The 15,697-nt window shown below is 49.4% G+C and overlaps 1 protein-coding gene across 2 annotated transcripts in view; it reads right to left on the bottom strand.

Moving 5' to 3' along the window:
- The window catches only part of TAOK2 (TAO kinase 2), a 38,190-nt gene that overhangs the window by 5,575 nt on the left and 16,918 nt on the right, over positions 1 to 15,697 (bottom strand). The window contains exons 13-19 of one of the 2 annotated variants that reach the window (XM_081836406.1): positions 15,393 to 15,521; positions 14,034 to 14,270; positions 12,571 to 12,699; positions 10,894 to 11,097; positions 9,607 to 9,846; positions 2,009 to 2,221; positions 40 to 222 (exon numbers count right to left, since the gene is read on the bottom strand). In XM_081836406.1, the coding sequence (XP_081692532.1) occupies positions 40 to 222; positions 2,009 to 2,221; positions 9,607 to 9,846; positions 10,894 to 11,097; positions 12,571 to 12,699; positions 14,034 to 14,270; positions 15,393 to 15,521 (1,335 nt within the window). Of the gene's footprint in view, positions 1 to 39; positions 223 to 2,008; positions 2,222 to 4,805; positions 9,847 to 10,893; positions 11,098 to 12,570; positions 12,700 to 14,033; positions 14,271 to 15,392; positions 15,522 to 15,697 lie in introns of those variants that run through there. The other variant, XM_081836405.1, reaches the window with a different exon arrangement.

The raw sequence follows: 15,697 nt of genomic DNA, 5'->3' as shown, positions 1-15,697 counted from the left end.
GTTTTCCAAGAGGAGGAGGAGGAAGGCTGTTGCACGTACCCTTTGCTCCAGCAGTGCCCGGCGGATGGATACCCTCTGCTCAAGCTCCTTGATCTCCCGCTCATGCTGCGCCTCGGTGTGGATCTTGATTTTGCTCTGATAGGCGTTGAGCAGCTCCAGCTCTTGCTGCAGTTGCATCCGCAGGACCTGGTATTCTGCCTCCTGCGTCTCGTCCAGCCGCAGCTGGGAGGGGGGAGAAAAGGAAGAGGTAAGGAAGGGGCACACAGCAGGCTCAGGGCAGACTGAGGGAGAGGGTGGCTGTTTCTGGAAAGGCTGGCACTCTTCACCCAACACGGCCACAAGGCCTCTCCCACAGTTGAAGCAGCAGCAGCAGCTTCTGAAGCAGGGCTCAGACACGTTTGGCTTTGTCCCTGAACAGTAAAAAATAAAACACCGGTCCCCCACCCTGCTTTGTAATGCTGTCATGGGGGAGAACCCATGGGCACCAGGTTGATTACTGTTATTGTTGGTGTTATTTAGTAATAAGTTAATCAATATACAGTGGTGCCCTGCAAGACGAATGCCTCACAAGACGAAAAACCCGCTAGACGAAAGGGTTTTCCGTTTTGGAGGTGCTTCGCAAGACAAATTTCCCTATGGGCTTGCTTCGCAAAACGAAAATGTCTTGCGAGTTTTTCCGATTCCCCCCCCCCCTTTTTCTAAGCCGCTAAGCCGCTTATCCACTAAGCCGCTAATAGCGCTAAGCCGCTAATGGGCTTGCTTCGCAAGATGAAAAAACCGCAAGACGAAGAGACTCGCGGAACGGATTCTTTTCGTCTTGCGAGGCACCACTGTACTGTTTTTCATTCAAGGACCACAGGGCAGTTCATAGATCAAAATGGAGCTTCTGCGTGGCAGGTTGGTAAGAGCTACATAACAAGGGGGTGGGTGGAGAATCAATAGGTGAAGAAGAGCCTTCTCACTTCTAAAGAGAAGCAACACCTGTGGAACTTCTGCCTAGCAGGTGTGAGAGTCACATGAGACATGCCTGGGAAAAGGGGGTGCACCCTATTTTGTGTAACAGGTGGCATATTGATCCTTGGCCCTTTGTACTCAAGAGTTGAAGCTCTACCTCGGCTGTCACCACTCTCACTCGTAACTTTGGTTAAGTGGGTCTCCCTCAGCCTCAGTAAATAAAAAACTAAGATCGACCAACCTCAAAAGGATGCTTTTGAGTGAGGAAGAAATATGAGATGGTGAAGCACCACCAGGAGTATTGTATGACCTAGGACACATCCATACTACAAACTCAGTGTTTTAGCGATCCATCCCTCTTCTCATAGAACCTGGAAACTGTAGTTAGGCAAGGTGAGCTTGAGCTCTCAGAGTACTTTCGGCATCCCTCACCAAACTCTTATTCTCAGGATTCTTTTTTGGTGGCGTTGAAGGAAGCATGACAGTTAGGTGGCCTAAAACCAACATCATCTTTTAGGGTAAGTGGGGTCCCTCACTACTAGCTAGAGCTGCATAAACTGCACCAAGGAAGCCCAAAGGCTGTGCCCTCCACAAAAGTAGTCAAACCTTGGTTCCTGAATGGCTTAGTCACCAAACAAATCGGCTCCTGAACACCGCAAACCCGAAGCAAGTGTTCTGGTTTGTGAACGTTTTTCGGAAGCCGAACATACGACGTGGCTTCCGCTTGAGTGCAGGAAGTTCCTGCAGCCAAGTGAAAGCCGTGCCTTGGTTTTTGAATGGTTTTGGGAGTCGTACGGACTCCCGGAACAGATAAAGTTCGAGAACCAAGGTACCACTGTAGATGAAACAAGTTAATTCACCCAGAAGGGCTCTATTTGCAAAATACTCTCACAGATTGGAATGAAGGGAACAAGAATGGGGGATACTCTCACTGGAAGGGCACAAAACTCAAGTTTTGCTGCTTGATTTTTAAGAACTTTCCCCTCACTGATGGAGAAAGGGGTCAGTTCCCTCCTTCTCCCCGGGGGCAGGGGGTCATAGTGGGGGTACCTACGGCCTGGGTGGAGAGCATTTCATTGATGCTGTGATCGTACTGCTCCGCTAGGATGGCCAGCTTGCGGGTCTGCTCGTCCTTCAGGCGCTTGAGGATGCCTTTGTGCTCGCTCTTTGGGGTGGTCTCCAAGAGGTGGTTGCGGAGGGCCTTGTATTGTCGTGTCTGGATCTTGCAGGTGTCCTGGAACTGCTTTTTAATTTGCAGCTCCTTGGACTGGGGTAGGAGGAAGAGAGAGGAGGAGAACAGGGGAGAAGAACCGGAAAGAAAAGGCAAGCCCAAGCAACCAAAGGAGGGAGGGGAAGAACGGTGAACAAAGGATGAGAGTGTGAAAGAAAAAACGGGTGGGGAAAGAGAAGAACGACGGAGAAAGAGAAAGAGAGAGAGAGAGAGAGAGAGAGAGAGAGACAGGAGCACGTGTTAGACAAACAACTCCCACCAGTAGGGTTTTGGTGGGGAGACATTGTCCTTCATTTAACCAAGCGACAATTCCCGCCATAGGCAAAGGCACTTAAATGTGACGTGTTTCCTAGAAGCTCCCGTGCAGAATGACCCAGGTTCAATCTCTCTGGCATTTCCAGTTAAAGGATCTATATGGTGAGGATGCACCAGGCCCAACTCTGCAGAGCCCAGAGTATGCCAGCCAAGAATATGCAGCACTCAGTTGGGCAGACCGGCAGCCTGACAGAATTGGGCAGCTTCATATATTCATTATAGGAGAAAGGCAGGATATAAGGGGAATTATCGGTGATTATGACAAAGCAGCAGTCCTGGTGCAACTAATAAGTAGGACCATGCTGAGAGTTGGCTGAAGGGCCAGCAGCCTTGGCTCTGTTCACTCCCGTTCTAGTATGAGCTCCAACAGTGGCAAAAGGACTTTTCAGCCCCCCACTCCACCTCCAAGTAGGATCAAATATTGACTAAGTTTGAATTCTCCCCTTCCGCTCTTCAAGGTCCTAGCTGCTTGCGTCTTGGGCTCACACCCACAACCGAGATGCTCAGGGGAAGAACTTTTTAAGCTGAGCCTCTGCTGCTGTTCACGCAAAGTAAGGAAGGGGTGTAATTCAGAGAGAGAGTGTGCATGTGTGTATTTTCCTCTGTGGCTGCACTAGGGAACAGGCTGAGCCTTCCGAGCCCCCAAGTAGCCTAGTCCTGTGCTAAAAAGACACAAACACACTCCACACAAGGTAAGGCCAGCAACCAAATTAGTGTTTAACTGAAAGGCAGGGTATATATATATTTTAAATTGTTCAAAACCCGCCCCCATTTTTGTCTCCAGCATTTGTTTTACTGAATGGTCACTGTACACCAGGCAACACTTTTCAGAGCTGCCCTTTTTCCAAGACTCTCATTGGGACGCCTTCCAGTTGATCCCATTTGGGTTAGTGAGTGGAGAGGGCTCAAACCCCGCCACCCCTTTGAAAAAGATACTTCTTCTCTTCCGTCTCCTTATCTAAGTAGTGTTCAGGTTCTTTAAGGAACGCACTGGGGCTGGGGGGAGCGTATGGGGTGCACCACAAACATTTAAAACTTCCCAGTTAGGAGTCAGAGGTTAGGAGAAGGCAAAGTTGAGTTTCTATTTCTGTGCCACCTCCTCGTTAGGAGGTGGTCTACAAAAATGTTATCAGCAAACACACAGAGCGAATACCAAAGTCCCTTGTGTTACGAATGGGATGAATGAGGGCGGACACCTTACATGGGCTCCAGGAATGGGAAGGCAGTGGCGTCGTGGGGAGGAAACTCTTGTGCCTCAGAAGGAGAATTGAGTCTCACAGCCGGGAGGTCAGGGAGGAAGATGCTTAAAGATAAAGCAGAAGGATGCTTTTTGAACGGAGACTAATGTAAGGCAGGTGGAACATGCACACTTTTGTCACTGCCGTGGCTGACCTCTGGGAAGCCTCTGGGAGAGGGGACCTTTGTCATATGATGCAGCAGGAACCCACCTCAATGTGGGTCTGTGTTTATTTCGGAGCCCACATGTGTTATTTTTGCTTGGAAGCTGTGTGTGCAATTATTCTGCGGTACTCTGGACTGCAGAGAATAAAGGCTGGCACAAGTCAAGCCGCCCATGTATTCACACAGGGAACAAACCACCAGGAAGAATTCTAGAGTGATCCTCACAGAAATGTTCGCAGAGGGTTGTACTACATGCATAAAAGCACCCTCCCAAAGCAACCTCACAAATGGCACCCAAAAACTGATTGCCTAAGGCAGCTGCCTCACCCAAATGCACATTTCCATGACTCAAATGTATTGCTTTCCAATGTCCCTTAGAAACAAGTGCATTAGCTACCAAGCTGATTGGCCTGTGGTTCACTTTGGGCGGTGGGGGTTGCAGGAGCATGGGGCACGGCCCTCAAAGGTTGCAGTTCCACTTTTGAACATATAGCAGCGAATGGAAATGATGTAAAACAGGCAGGCTAATAAAATTGCCCAGATTCCCCCGCTTTCTCCTTGAGTATTCTAAATAATTTCAGGAACATTCCCACCACCCGAGTGTAGAAAGTTATGAACAGTTACAGCTTCTCAGAATTAATGAGAAACAATGGTAATAGTGGGGTGCAGAGAGGAAATGCATAGATCCCCTCCGATTCAGGTTTTGAATTATACTCCAAACTTTTGCAAACATACAGTGCAAAATTTCAGGGAGAGGAAAGCTTAAATACAAGGTGTTTGGGGGCAACAGAGGTGTGAAAACAGACTCGTAGCCCAGCTCCTAAGCTTAAAGTGCCTCATTTTATTTTTTTAAAAAATTGAGAAATAAATAAAACCAAACTCAAAACTCACAATACAGAGGTGGTGAAGTGTGGTGCAGAATTCTTTTTATTTTTCCTTCAAAGTTTCACATGCATCCACAACAGGGAAGGGAGAAATAAATAAACCACAGATGAATACCTTCCCCGCACAAAATGGGAGAAATAAATAAAAAATATTTAACAGAGAAAAAAAATGCAAGGAGGATAAGGGGGAAACCACAGCTCAAACACACACACACAAAATAGGAAGAAATACAAGTACACTATTAAAATGGACAAAACAGAATCTGGATTAATGAAAATAAGTTTGGCCAAAAAATGGAGGAATGCTAAAAAATAAATCCATGATTTTAACAAAATAGAAAATAAATAAAAAAAGACCACAGATGAACCAAAAAAGGGAGAAACACAGGACAAGCACAAAATGGGACCAAAATTAGATAGATAATTGCAGAATTAAGACAAAGTTGGGGATAATCTCAACTTGGGGTTTTTTTTGTGTTTTTTAAAGGCTGTAGTAACAGAATCAGACCACAAGCTGGGGAAAATATGTAAACATGCACGAAGGAAACAATTTAAAAATGAGGCACCAATTAAATTAGAACTGTAGGCTGTTAGTTACAAAATGATTTAACAGCATAAAACACGGCGTGTCATGGGAATGTGAAAAATCCTTGCTTTGTCTGGGAATCTAGATTTACTAGCTGTAAAAACAAACAACAAAAATGGAATTTACTCTCAGATTTGGTGTGTTCAGGATTACTCTCTAAAGATATTCAAGCTCAACCACCCCAGTTTGGCATTTTAAAAAATGGTTAATTTAGTGCCTATTTGGCTGCCAAAGATCGACTTTTAAATAAATCAGGTTTTGTTTCCAAAAATAAAGAAACCACATCTATCAGCAAAGCACTTCATATACGAACTTGATTGAGATACTGTAGCATCTGGGTGATTACCTGATTAGAGCATCCTTTCCCAACTTTGTGCTCTCCAGATGTTTAGGGCCCATCAGCCCAGCCAGCATGGCCTGGAGTTGTCATCCAAAACATCTGGTGGGCACAAGGCATGGTAAGGGCTGGGACAGAGAGTTAAAATAGGCAAGGTAATCATTTTTTAATGACACAAGTAAATCACTGCAGGACTACGGGAGCATCTGCATTACCCGGAATTCTTCAACAAGGTTGTTACTTGTGTTACAAAAGGCAAGCATCTCATCCAGGTGTGATGCCATTGCCACAGCTCAAGTTATGGGTGACTGAGGACAGAGATCCCAGAGTAATGAGGGCATTCAGATCCTGGAGTAGGAAAGGTGGACTAGTTGGCTCCCTGGGAAAGGGGAGAGCTTGAGGCACTGCTATCCCTGGAATGGTCCCTGTGCTTCAACAAGCTGCAAGGAGCCAACAAAAAGGTTGGTTCACCACCTGAAAAACTACCAACCATCCCAGCATTTGGGGAGGTGCTCAGTGGCAAACTTAACTTTTCCATTCTTACATAGGTCCACTAAAGCAAACTGGTTAAAACCCTAACCATTACTTCAAAGTCCTGGCTTGTGGTATCTGAAGATTTCTTTTATAAGGGCAAAAGAGAGATAGAGATAGAGAGAACGGCTTGATTGGCCCATTGTGCTTTCAAATGAAAAACCTGTAGCAATAAGTTGGATTAAAAAAAAAAATTCTCCCGTTTTCAGTCACTTTTTAATAAAAAAAATCTCACATTAGCTCTTTGTCCCTCCCCACAAAAACTGGTTTTATATAAAACTTAGCAAAAAATAAAATAAAAATCACAAACATACACAAACATAAAATTAAAAGTCAGCTTGAAATATGTACATTCAAGTAAAAAAAAAATGAAGTGAAGGGAGGTTGTTACAATTAGGGTGGAAAATGATAAATATATATATATATATTTGTAGAGCAGTGGAAATATATATATTAACGGCGAAAGAATCACCTAAAATTAGTTAAGCCCTTAGGAGCTGGGAGGAGTCTGATTTCTTGAAACATGTACACCCCTTCAGGTTTGTAAGTTTCCAGATCAATTGAAACAAGGTCCAGTGGGGGAGAGGGAGGGAGAATGATAAAATTTAAGGTGATATGGATCCTGACCATTTAAGGAGCTGATAATGAACAGAAACCTATTTATTTTGATGACTGTATATTCAGCCCCAGCACCCGATACCTTCTTTGGGGGGTTCTAAGTTTGAAGGAAATGGAGGACCGTACTTATCCCCTCATTGCTCAAAGTAGGTTAAAGATGGAAACAAGAGTGCCTGGACTTTTAAAAAAGAGGTTACTGGAAAATGGTTGTAAGAGTGGAGTATTCTGCAAACTGCAGCCCCTGCCCCCTTAGCAAACTCCTCTTTTCATTGGGGAACATTGAACAGGACCTTTCGACCTCAGACACTAGCACACATGCACCTCACACCTCAGTTCTAAGGGGCTTGGAAATCTCTTCAGCTTAACCCACATCTCCACATCTTCTCCCAGCCGGCTGGAACGGGTGCCAAAAAATTACCCAACCCACCCAAACAGCCAGCTCAGAAGGGCGTCATCAGGTGATTCTTTCCTCGTTAGGGTAATGAACACTCAACAACGCTCCGCCCCACCCCCATTGTGTAAACCAATAAGGAGCTAGAACAAACTTCTGGTCCTCCCGCAACTTCAAAACTCCTTTTATCAAAGGCTCAGAGGGATCCCTGGCCTTAAGACATTAAATTCTCTCCCCTTGCTGTTGGGTTCTCTGTACCAATACCACAAGACTGGATGGAAAGTAGTAGGTTTTCAGAGTAAATACTGTCACTTGCTCTGCCTGGTCTCCCATAAGTCCAGAGACTGGCCAACCTCCCAGAATTCTGTGTGCGAGACCAGAGGACCAGGATGCCGGAGCCCCACTGGAATGGACTGTTTCACCGTTTTAGAACCGGATGTGGAGCCCTTGAAGGGCTCCTTATCTCCAGGGTCTCCTGGCAGGCTGGCTTCCTTGCACACTTCTCCTCCTACTAATGCGCCTCGCTGACCCTACAGAATGCCCCCGGGGCCTGGCTGTCAGGCGGGGGATGCGGGAAGGCCTTTCCTCTTGCAAGACATGCAGCCCCTTGAGGCAATGCAGGGCCGAAGGAGGCAGCTGAGCACAAATCACCTCTGTGAGGATCTTGTTGATGCTGCAAATGGGCTTGGCAAGAAGGGCCGCGGCCTTGCGGTGCCAGGGCAGGGACGGCTGGCGCTGGCGGGACAGCACCGGGATGCGGCTGCGGAAGCCGCCCTTGTTGGTTTTGGGGAAGAGGCGGAACAGCCCCTGCTCGGTGACCAGCCCCAGGCGCTGGAGGATGCGGAAAGCCGGGCGTGGGAGGCGGAGCAGGGCCAGCAGCCAGAAGCGGCGGGCGCGGCGGGGGAATCCCCTCAGGCTGTGCCGTGCGAGTGCCCCCAAGAGGTAAAGGGGCAGGAACAGCCAGGGAGAAGCTAACAGGTAGGAAGCCAGGAGGATGACAGGAACGTACAGGCGCTCCCTACTGGCACTCAGCCCCACCACACCCACTGCCCCCGCCATCTTGGCCAGGAGGAGAAAGGACGCTCCGGAAAGGAGGAAGACGGAGTGCAACAAGGTGTACGTAACCCCCAGGCCCACTAGAGCCCCTTCGAGGGCCAGGAGGATATCCTGAAACCCGCCACCCTGCGCCCACAGTGCAGCAAGGAGCAGCAAGAGAGTTGGTGCACATGGGTAGGCAGAGACTAACAGTGCCAAGACCACGCAGAGAGCATGGGGCAGCATGGCTGCCACGGGAGGTGGGACGGGGCGGGCTTTGCTGCTGGCCTGCTGGCTGTAGGGGTCTTCAGGGGCTGGGCAGCCATCTCCCGGGCCTCGCAGGGCCCCCTCTTCTAGGACAGTGGGTAAGGCATGGGAGTATAAATTGCCTTCACATGGGAATGGATCCAGCTTATCAGCCTCTTGCCCATCAGGCTCTGGAACGCCTGGCCGCCCCCGAATGGACAACAGAACCCCAGAGCCCTCTCCAAAGTGATCCCGCACTCCAAAATACCTCTGGCTTACTTCTAGATCAGCAACCCTCTCTCCACAGTGTTCTTGCTGTTTCAAGCTTGTTTCACCGAAATCTGGAATCCAACCTTCTTTTCTGTCTGGATCTGGGACTTCCTCGTCCTTCCCATTGAGCCAAAGACACTCCTGTCTCTGCTCTAAAGCAGCAGCTTCCTGCCCATCTGGAATTTCGCTTGCCAGGCATTGCCAATCAGGCTTTACGCCCCCAGGACGCTTTGATTCAGGCACCAAGGCCTCCAAACCCTGCTCATCCAGCTCTCCAACCCCCTTTGGCGACCAGTCCTGTACAAGACCCCCAATACGCACTGCATCCAGTTCTAGACCCTCCTCCTCCTCCAGGCCATACTCTAAAACCACATGCCCATGGCAGTCTAGCTCTGGCTCCAGAACCCCCATTTTATGGCTACACTTCCCTAAAAGGTTGGGACATTTTATTCCTGTGTCTACAACAACACCCTGAGTTGGCTCCAGAACCTCTCCAATAGGTTTGCATCGGCCTAGATCATCAGGACAAGGGCTACCAGACTCCGAAACAGCCGATTCACATCCTCTTGAGTCTAGTGGCCCAAAGTGTGCACATTTAGATTCTGCATCTGCCAGGCATTTCTGAACCCTGGCTGCACAGTCACAGGGACTAGGCCCACACAAGTGGTCCTGCATGGGCTCTAGACTTCCGTCCTCATTTGTGTCCATTTCCACAACCCCTGGGTGCCCCTGCCCTGGCTCCACACCCCTTGCATCCTGCCCGTCAGGGCACCACTGGCAGCAAGGCGGGGTGTAGGTAGCACCTACTTTGAGGCTCTTAGGCTGCTGCCGGACCTCCATGGCGTGTTTCTGGCGCAGCTCTTGCTCCCGGCGCTTGTTGTACTCCAGCTGGTTGGAGAGCTCTGTTTGGTGCTGCAGGCGGGTGAGCTCCGTGCGGGTGCGCTGGACGGTGTGCAGGTGCCGGAACTCCAGTTCCTGGGTGGATTCGTGCTGGCGCAGAAGCATGGCGCACTCCAGGTCCTTCTGGGTCTGCTTTTTGTTCAGCTCCTGAGGGAGGAAGCAAGGGAAAGGCGTTAGAACTGCACCTCCCATGGAGACTCGCTTCTTCCTGGCATCAAGGCTCTTCAAAGGGTCAGCATTCTTTCTTACATCCAGGTTTCCAATGGCCGCATTCTTTTCCCAAGGGCCCCAGAATAACAACTGTCTCATTGCTCTAATGTCAAGGGCTGCAGGCACTCTCCCTCCAAGCCTATGAAAATACAGAATTTGGGACTGGATGCAAAAGCCAGCATCTTGAGCAACACCCAGCTCTCTTCTATTTTAAAGAACACTATTTTCTAGCAAAGCTTCCAGATGATGCTGGAATGCAGGTGCCGGTGGTTAGGCTCTATGATTAGTATAAAAAGGAGATGTTCAGCAAATCGAGGAAATAGTTTATAACAATTTATATAATGAGGTTTGTGAAGGTTTTGAAGAATTTTGCATGTACACACATAGAATTTGTATTGCTTCACTGCAGAATTCATTGTTTTGGAGAAAAGATCAACTTGCTGACACCATATTTTAGCAGAGGTGGCCAGCGGCCACAAATGCATTAGTGCTAAACGGGCTCGGCCCTATATACCTGAAGGAGAGTCTCTGCTCCCATCGTTCAGCCCAGACGCTGAGATCTAGTTCCGAGGGCCTTCTGGCAGTTCCCTCGTTGCAAGAAGAGAAGTTACTGGGAAACAGACAGAAGGCCTTCTCGGCAGTGGCACCCGCCCTGTGAAACACCCTCCCATCAGATGTCAAGAAGATAAAGAACTACACAACTTTTAGAAGACACCTGAAGGCAGTCCTGTTTTATTGTGTTGGCAGCTGCCCAGAGTGGCTGAGGCAACCCAGTCAGGTGGGCGGGGTACAAATATTATTAGCTCCTGTTCTTGTGCTGCATTGTACTTGCTGGCTCCCTGGGGCAGATACCCAGACATCCCCTGTCAATGTCTGTTCTTCTGGGACAGTAGTGGTGACACCTACTCACCAAAACAACCCCTCATGAAGCCCTGGCCCTCCTGTGAAACCATCCCTTCCCCACAGCCAACGCCAGACTCTCACCTCTCGCAACAGGTCCTGGTCCAAGTTGTGGCGGGCCAGCAGCATCTTGCGCTTGTACTGGCGGCACTGCAGCTCAAAGTACTGCCGCTGGCGGCGCAGAAGGTTGGCCTCTTCCTCTGCTTGGTAGTGCTGCATGTTCTCCTTCTGCCTCAGCAGCCACTCTTGCTTCTCCCGCTTGGGTGTGCTCTGATTCTCCTGCAGCTCCTGAGAGAGGAAAACAAAAAGTCATGAGAAATGGGACACAATGAAGTATGATAGTATCTCCTCCTACACAGCATGGGCGAAGAAGAGGATCTGGCTGGCGGAAAGGAGCTTGAGCTCTCTCACCGTGGGCCACCTTGACGGGTCCACCCACCTGTCAATCATCTGATGTCACCATGGTGACCTAGCTGCTAAGAAAGCAGGGTGCATTCTAAGTGTGCTCCTGTTTCTTTCCTGAACTCTTTGGCAGCCCAGCCTGGGATTCAAGCCATCAATGCAGAAGATCTATGTTCCTCAAGCTGGGCTGCAAAGGAAGATCCCTGCAGCCAATCCCAGCTAAGGTTGCTGGTCAACTGATTGGTCCTGGTTACAACCCTCTGTTTGGGCAAGGATCAGCTGTGCTTGGTGGCTCCTGACCGGGAACTCCAGAGCACAACTGATGGATGTTCAAATCAGTGTTGGTTGGCGCCAATAGCAATGCTTACTTTTGGCAAGGATGGGCCAAATTTGGAATTACTGGATGTGAGCCAAGGAACAACCAGAAGAGCATTTTAGGGCTCTTGGTTGTACCTTTGCAGCCACATCTTTACCTGCCCAATACCTGACATCAAATGTGGGCCAGGTGGCTGTGGTTTAGGAAGAATTGCATTATGGGCCAGCTAAGGCCTCCAGCCAGGCTTGATGTAGCCTACAGGCCAGAGGTTCCCCACCACTGCCCTACACCTAGGCATAAAACTGGGTAAAAACATCTGGGTGCAGCTGGCAAATATATGGAGAGTGAGGGTGCAGACCAGCCGCAAAGTCCCAAAGGAACTTCCACAGAATACACTCATTGCTAAACTTTCTCTAACTGCTCCTTCATTTGAGCAAATCATTCATTCCTCTTGTTCTCACTGAATGGGGAGTGCAGCCATGCTGGAAGTCCAGCGTTTGCCAAACATTTCCCATGGTGGGCTTCTGCCCACCAAAGAGAGAGAAGAACCACTCATTCAGTCTCAAGGAAACAGCTCTAGGACACTAGCTCACTCTTCATAAGCAGGAAGTCGGCCATGGCTTGCAGGGAACTATGAGAATTTTCAGCATCGAGGCAACTCTTGAGTATTCCCTGCCGCAGGGCGGGGCATGTGATGCCCCTGACATTTTAAAATTTATATTTTATATGCATCCCCCCCTAAAGATTGTACGGTTGACTCCTAAATAAGCTCCTTCAAGGACTCTACTTTCAGGTCACTGAATTATCAGGCGGTAGTACCACAGACTGAACCAGAAATTAGCAGTGCCAGATTCAGAGGCCGCACATCCCTCACCCATCCATGACAGGATTCCCAGTTACAGATGGATTTGGAAGACAGCACAAGGGGGGAAAACACAGAGGCTGGGATGAGAGACCAGGAACCTTCCAAAAGGAGGCTGCCAAGCTGGTGTGACTCCTCCCCCTCCCCTCCTGCTTGCTTTGGTCCTCTTTAAAGGAAGTACCTCTTTAAGTTGCTCCTTGCGTAGCTTATATTGCCGCTTCTGCGACTCCAGCAAGTTGCCCAACTCCTTTTTCTGCTGGCCCAAGATATGTTGCTGAAACTTCTTCTCCTCAGCCAGGGCTGCCTTTGCCTGTACAGGGGATGGGTGAGAGAGAAAGAAAGGAAATTCACCCACAAAGGAAGGATGAAGAGAGTTTGGCCACGCTCATGGCTGCGTGTGTAGTAGCGTAACTCCATGCAAGCACAGGGAAGTATTTTAAGTGTGGGAGAAAGAAAAGGTAATTGCCATTATGGGGGGGTGGGCAAACTGGCAGAATGTCCAAAGCCAGAGTGGGAAACTGAGTTGGAGTCTCAAAGAGCCTGCCTATGTCTAGCAGAAATAGGCAAATTTGCACCATTAGCATGGTTTTCAACTCACCATTTTTAATGTGTTTGGGTGGAGGGAGGGGAGCAGGGCATTCAGGCCTGGCTATTGTCAAAGCTGGATGTCCTCTGATACCAACACAGCAGCATAAGAAGATACCTTGTACTGAGTCAAGACCATTGGCCCATCTAGCTCAGTACTGTCTACACTGGCCAGCAGTGGCTCTCTGGGGTTTCAGGCAGGGGTCTCGACCAAGGATTGAACCTGGGACTTTCTGCATGCAAGGCAAGCTCCACCACTGAGCTCCCCATAAGCAAAAGTATCTGCTTTTAAAAATGATCCCAGCAGCAGCAGCAGCAGCAGCAGCAGCAGCAGCAGCTCACTGAAAGGATCCCAAAGCACTGAGCTACCCGGTCACAGCTGATCTGGCCAGAAGGGAAGGGAAGAGCCACAGCTACAAGAGGAGCCAAAGAAGAGACCCTCTCAGCAACAAGCCTGGACCACCCCAAGTAATCTGGTCAGAATGGAAGGGAAACCAACAAGGAGGAGCTTCACTCTTTTTATTGTGGCTGGTTTTTAACACACCCCTCCAGCACACGCAGGGCCAGTGTCAAGAGGCCAGGCATTTGCGGAGGGTCTAGGCACCGTTCCAGGGGGTCCGCTGACAAGAACCCCCTGCGCCTGCTCTTCCTACTGCCTCTCAGCCTGGCCCAGGCAACGGGGCAGCAGTAGGCAAAGGAGGATCCACAAATGACACTGCCTACTTGCTCTCCCTGGCCCACTGCCTGGCAGTCAAGCAAGCGGCAGCAAAGATGAAGAGGAGGAGCAACAGCAGCAGTTGGTGATGATGGCAGCGGCAAGGAGCAAGGCTCGCTGCTGCAAGAACACCCCACCTGTCCTGGGTAATGGCTCCCCAAAACCAGGAGCTGGTGCTGAGCATGTGGTTATTCAACAGCCTGAGGAACTCCACTTTCCTACGGGAGCTCCTCCACTAGGGAGGCCACAAGCTCTCTGCCTTCCTCCTGCCGCTTGGAGCCATCTTAACCATCTCCAACAGAATCTCCCCCGCTCTGGCAAGGCAACCCCACACTAGCACTCACCTCCTTCTCAAATATAGCTTGGTGCTTCTTGGCCAGTTTCTCAGCCTCAGCAGAGAAGTTGCTGCGATGGGCCTCCAGCTCCTTGTCGAGCCGCAGCTGGTGCTCGTCTAGCTCTGCCCGGAGCTTGTTCTCCAGAGCCAGCAGCTGCTTCTGGTGCTGGCGCCGCATCCGCTTGTAGCCGCTCATCTGGTCCCGTAGCGCCGAGTCTTGCTCGTGCTCCTGGATCTGGCGAGTCACCTGGGGAAGGGCGGCAGGAGGTCAAAGTTAGGCAACCCTGAGTCTCGCAGGCCCCCCCCCCCCCCGCTTGTGTGCTTACTCCTGAATTAGAGCTGCATCCTGTTAAGGGGGAAGCTCAGCACCACCCTTTCCTGGGCCGTCCTCAACACCCTGCCTACAAGAGCCTGTTATCTGAGAACTAGGCCTGCCACATCTTGTCAATTAATACATTTTTATCAAGCACCAACCATTAAATCTGGAACTTTTAAATTATTATAGGTACTGATAAAGTTGCAGGTAGCAGGCACCACCCTATTTTTACTTTATTACATTGACACCCCTCTTTCTACCATGAGACTCCAAGGTTTGGCACAGAGCTGCACCCCACTCCCTCTCTGGGACTTCCCCCTTCTAACACGGTGCCTGTTGCACTGTGTGCATGCATCATCAAAAATGGTGTGGCTCTCTGGAGCTACTTTTTTGTTCATATATTAGATTTATTAATCAATTAAGGAATCAATCCATTGCTTAAGTTTCGGCAGCCCAACATAGAAACAGAGCTTCCTTTTTTTCTCTCCAACAGAACATTCCTAGCCTCCCTTGGTTACAAAGTGTGTTGGGGAAATGCCCAAAAGGCAAGAGTATTGAACATGGGACTTCCAGGTCTCCATGATTCTCCCTCTGCTCCTTTCCTACAATAGGAAGCTGTACCTAAGAACAACAATAGATGTTAATAGTCCATGACAATTCTTTCCCCACGGAATCTGTCCGTTCCTTTTCTAAATGAGTCACTTTGGGGCCAGTTTCCCTCCATCCTGGCACCCTCTGGGGCTGCTGGGAGTTGTAGCATGAAACATGTGAAAGGTGCCAGGTTGTGGGGGCTGCATCCTGAGCCCTTAATAGTACTGCAGGACATGAATTCTCATTTTTTATACAGCTAGCAAGAATCCCATCTCATCTTAAGAAATGAGGATTCAGGAAGAAGCAGAACCTACTACTTGGGAAGAAGTTGTGTAAACCCTGCAGTTTCTGCAGCCTCCGCATAAAAACAAGGTGCTGGGCCAAGAACAATGAAGAGACTGAACTTGGTTTGGAGGGGGGGAAATCATGCTTTGTCCAAACATGACTTCACCTTCCACTCACCAGAGAAGCTGTACGGATGGTCGCAAAGTGGTCTCGGTTGCGGCAGTAGGCACGGCGCCGGGCAGCTGATGATGAGCTCTGGGGCTCCATCTCAGGCTGGTATGGGTCATCGTACAGGTTGTCGTGGCCCTGAGAAGCACCAAAACAGGCTTGTGAGAAATGCAAAACCTACACTGTTCTAACACCTTCTCTTTATGCTGGATGACCTGGGTCAACAGAAAGCGCCACAGCTGGGTGAGGATGGGTGGGACACAATTTAATTCCCCCATCCAGTGAGGAGGGAAGTGGCTCCATTGGGCTTAAAT

This window comes from Podarcis erhardii (assembly GCF_964252035.2).
Source record: "Podarcis erhardii genome assembly, chromosome: 13".
Classification (NCBI taxonomy): Eukaryota; Metazoa; Chordata; class Lepidosauria; order Squamata; family Lacertidae; genus Podarcis; species Podarcis erhardii.
The sequence above is the reverse complement of the archived record's forward strand: the minus strand, read 5'-3'. Positions and strand labels throughout refer to the sequence as shown.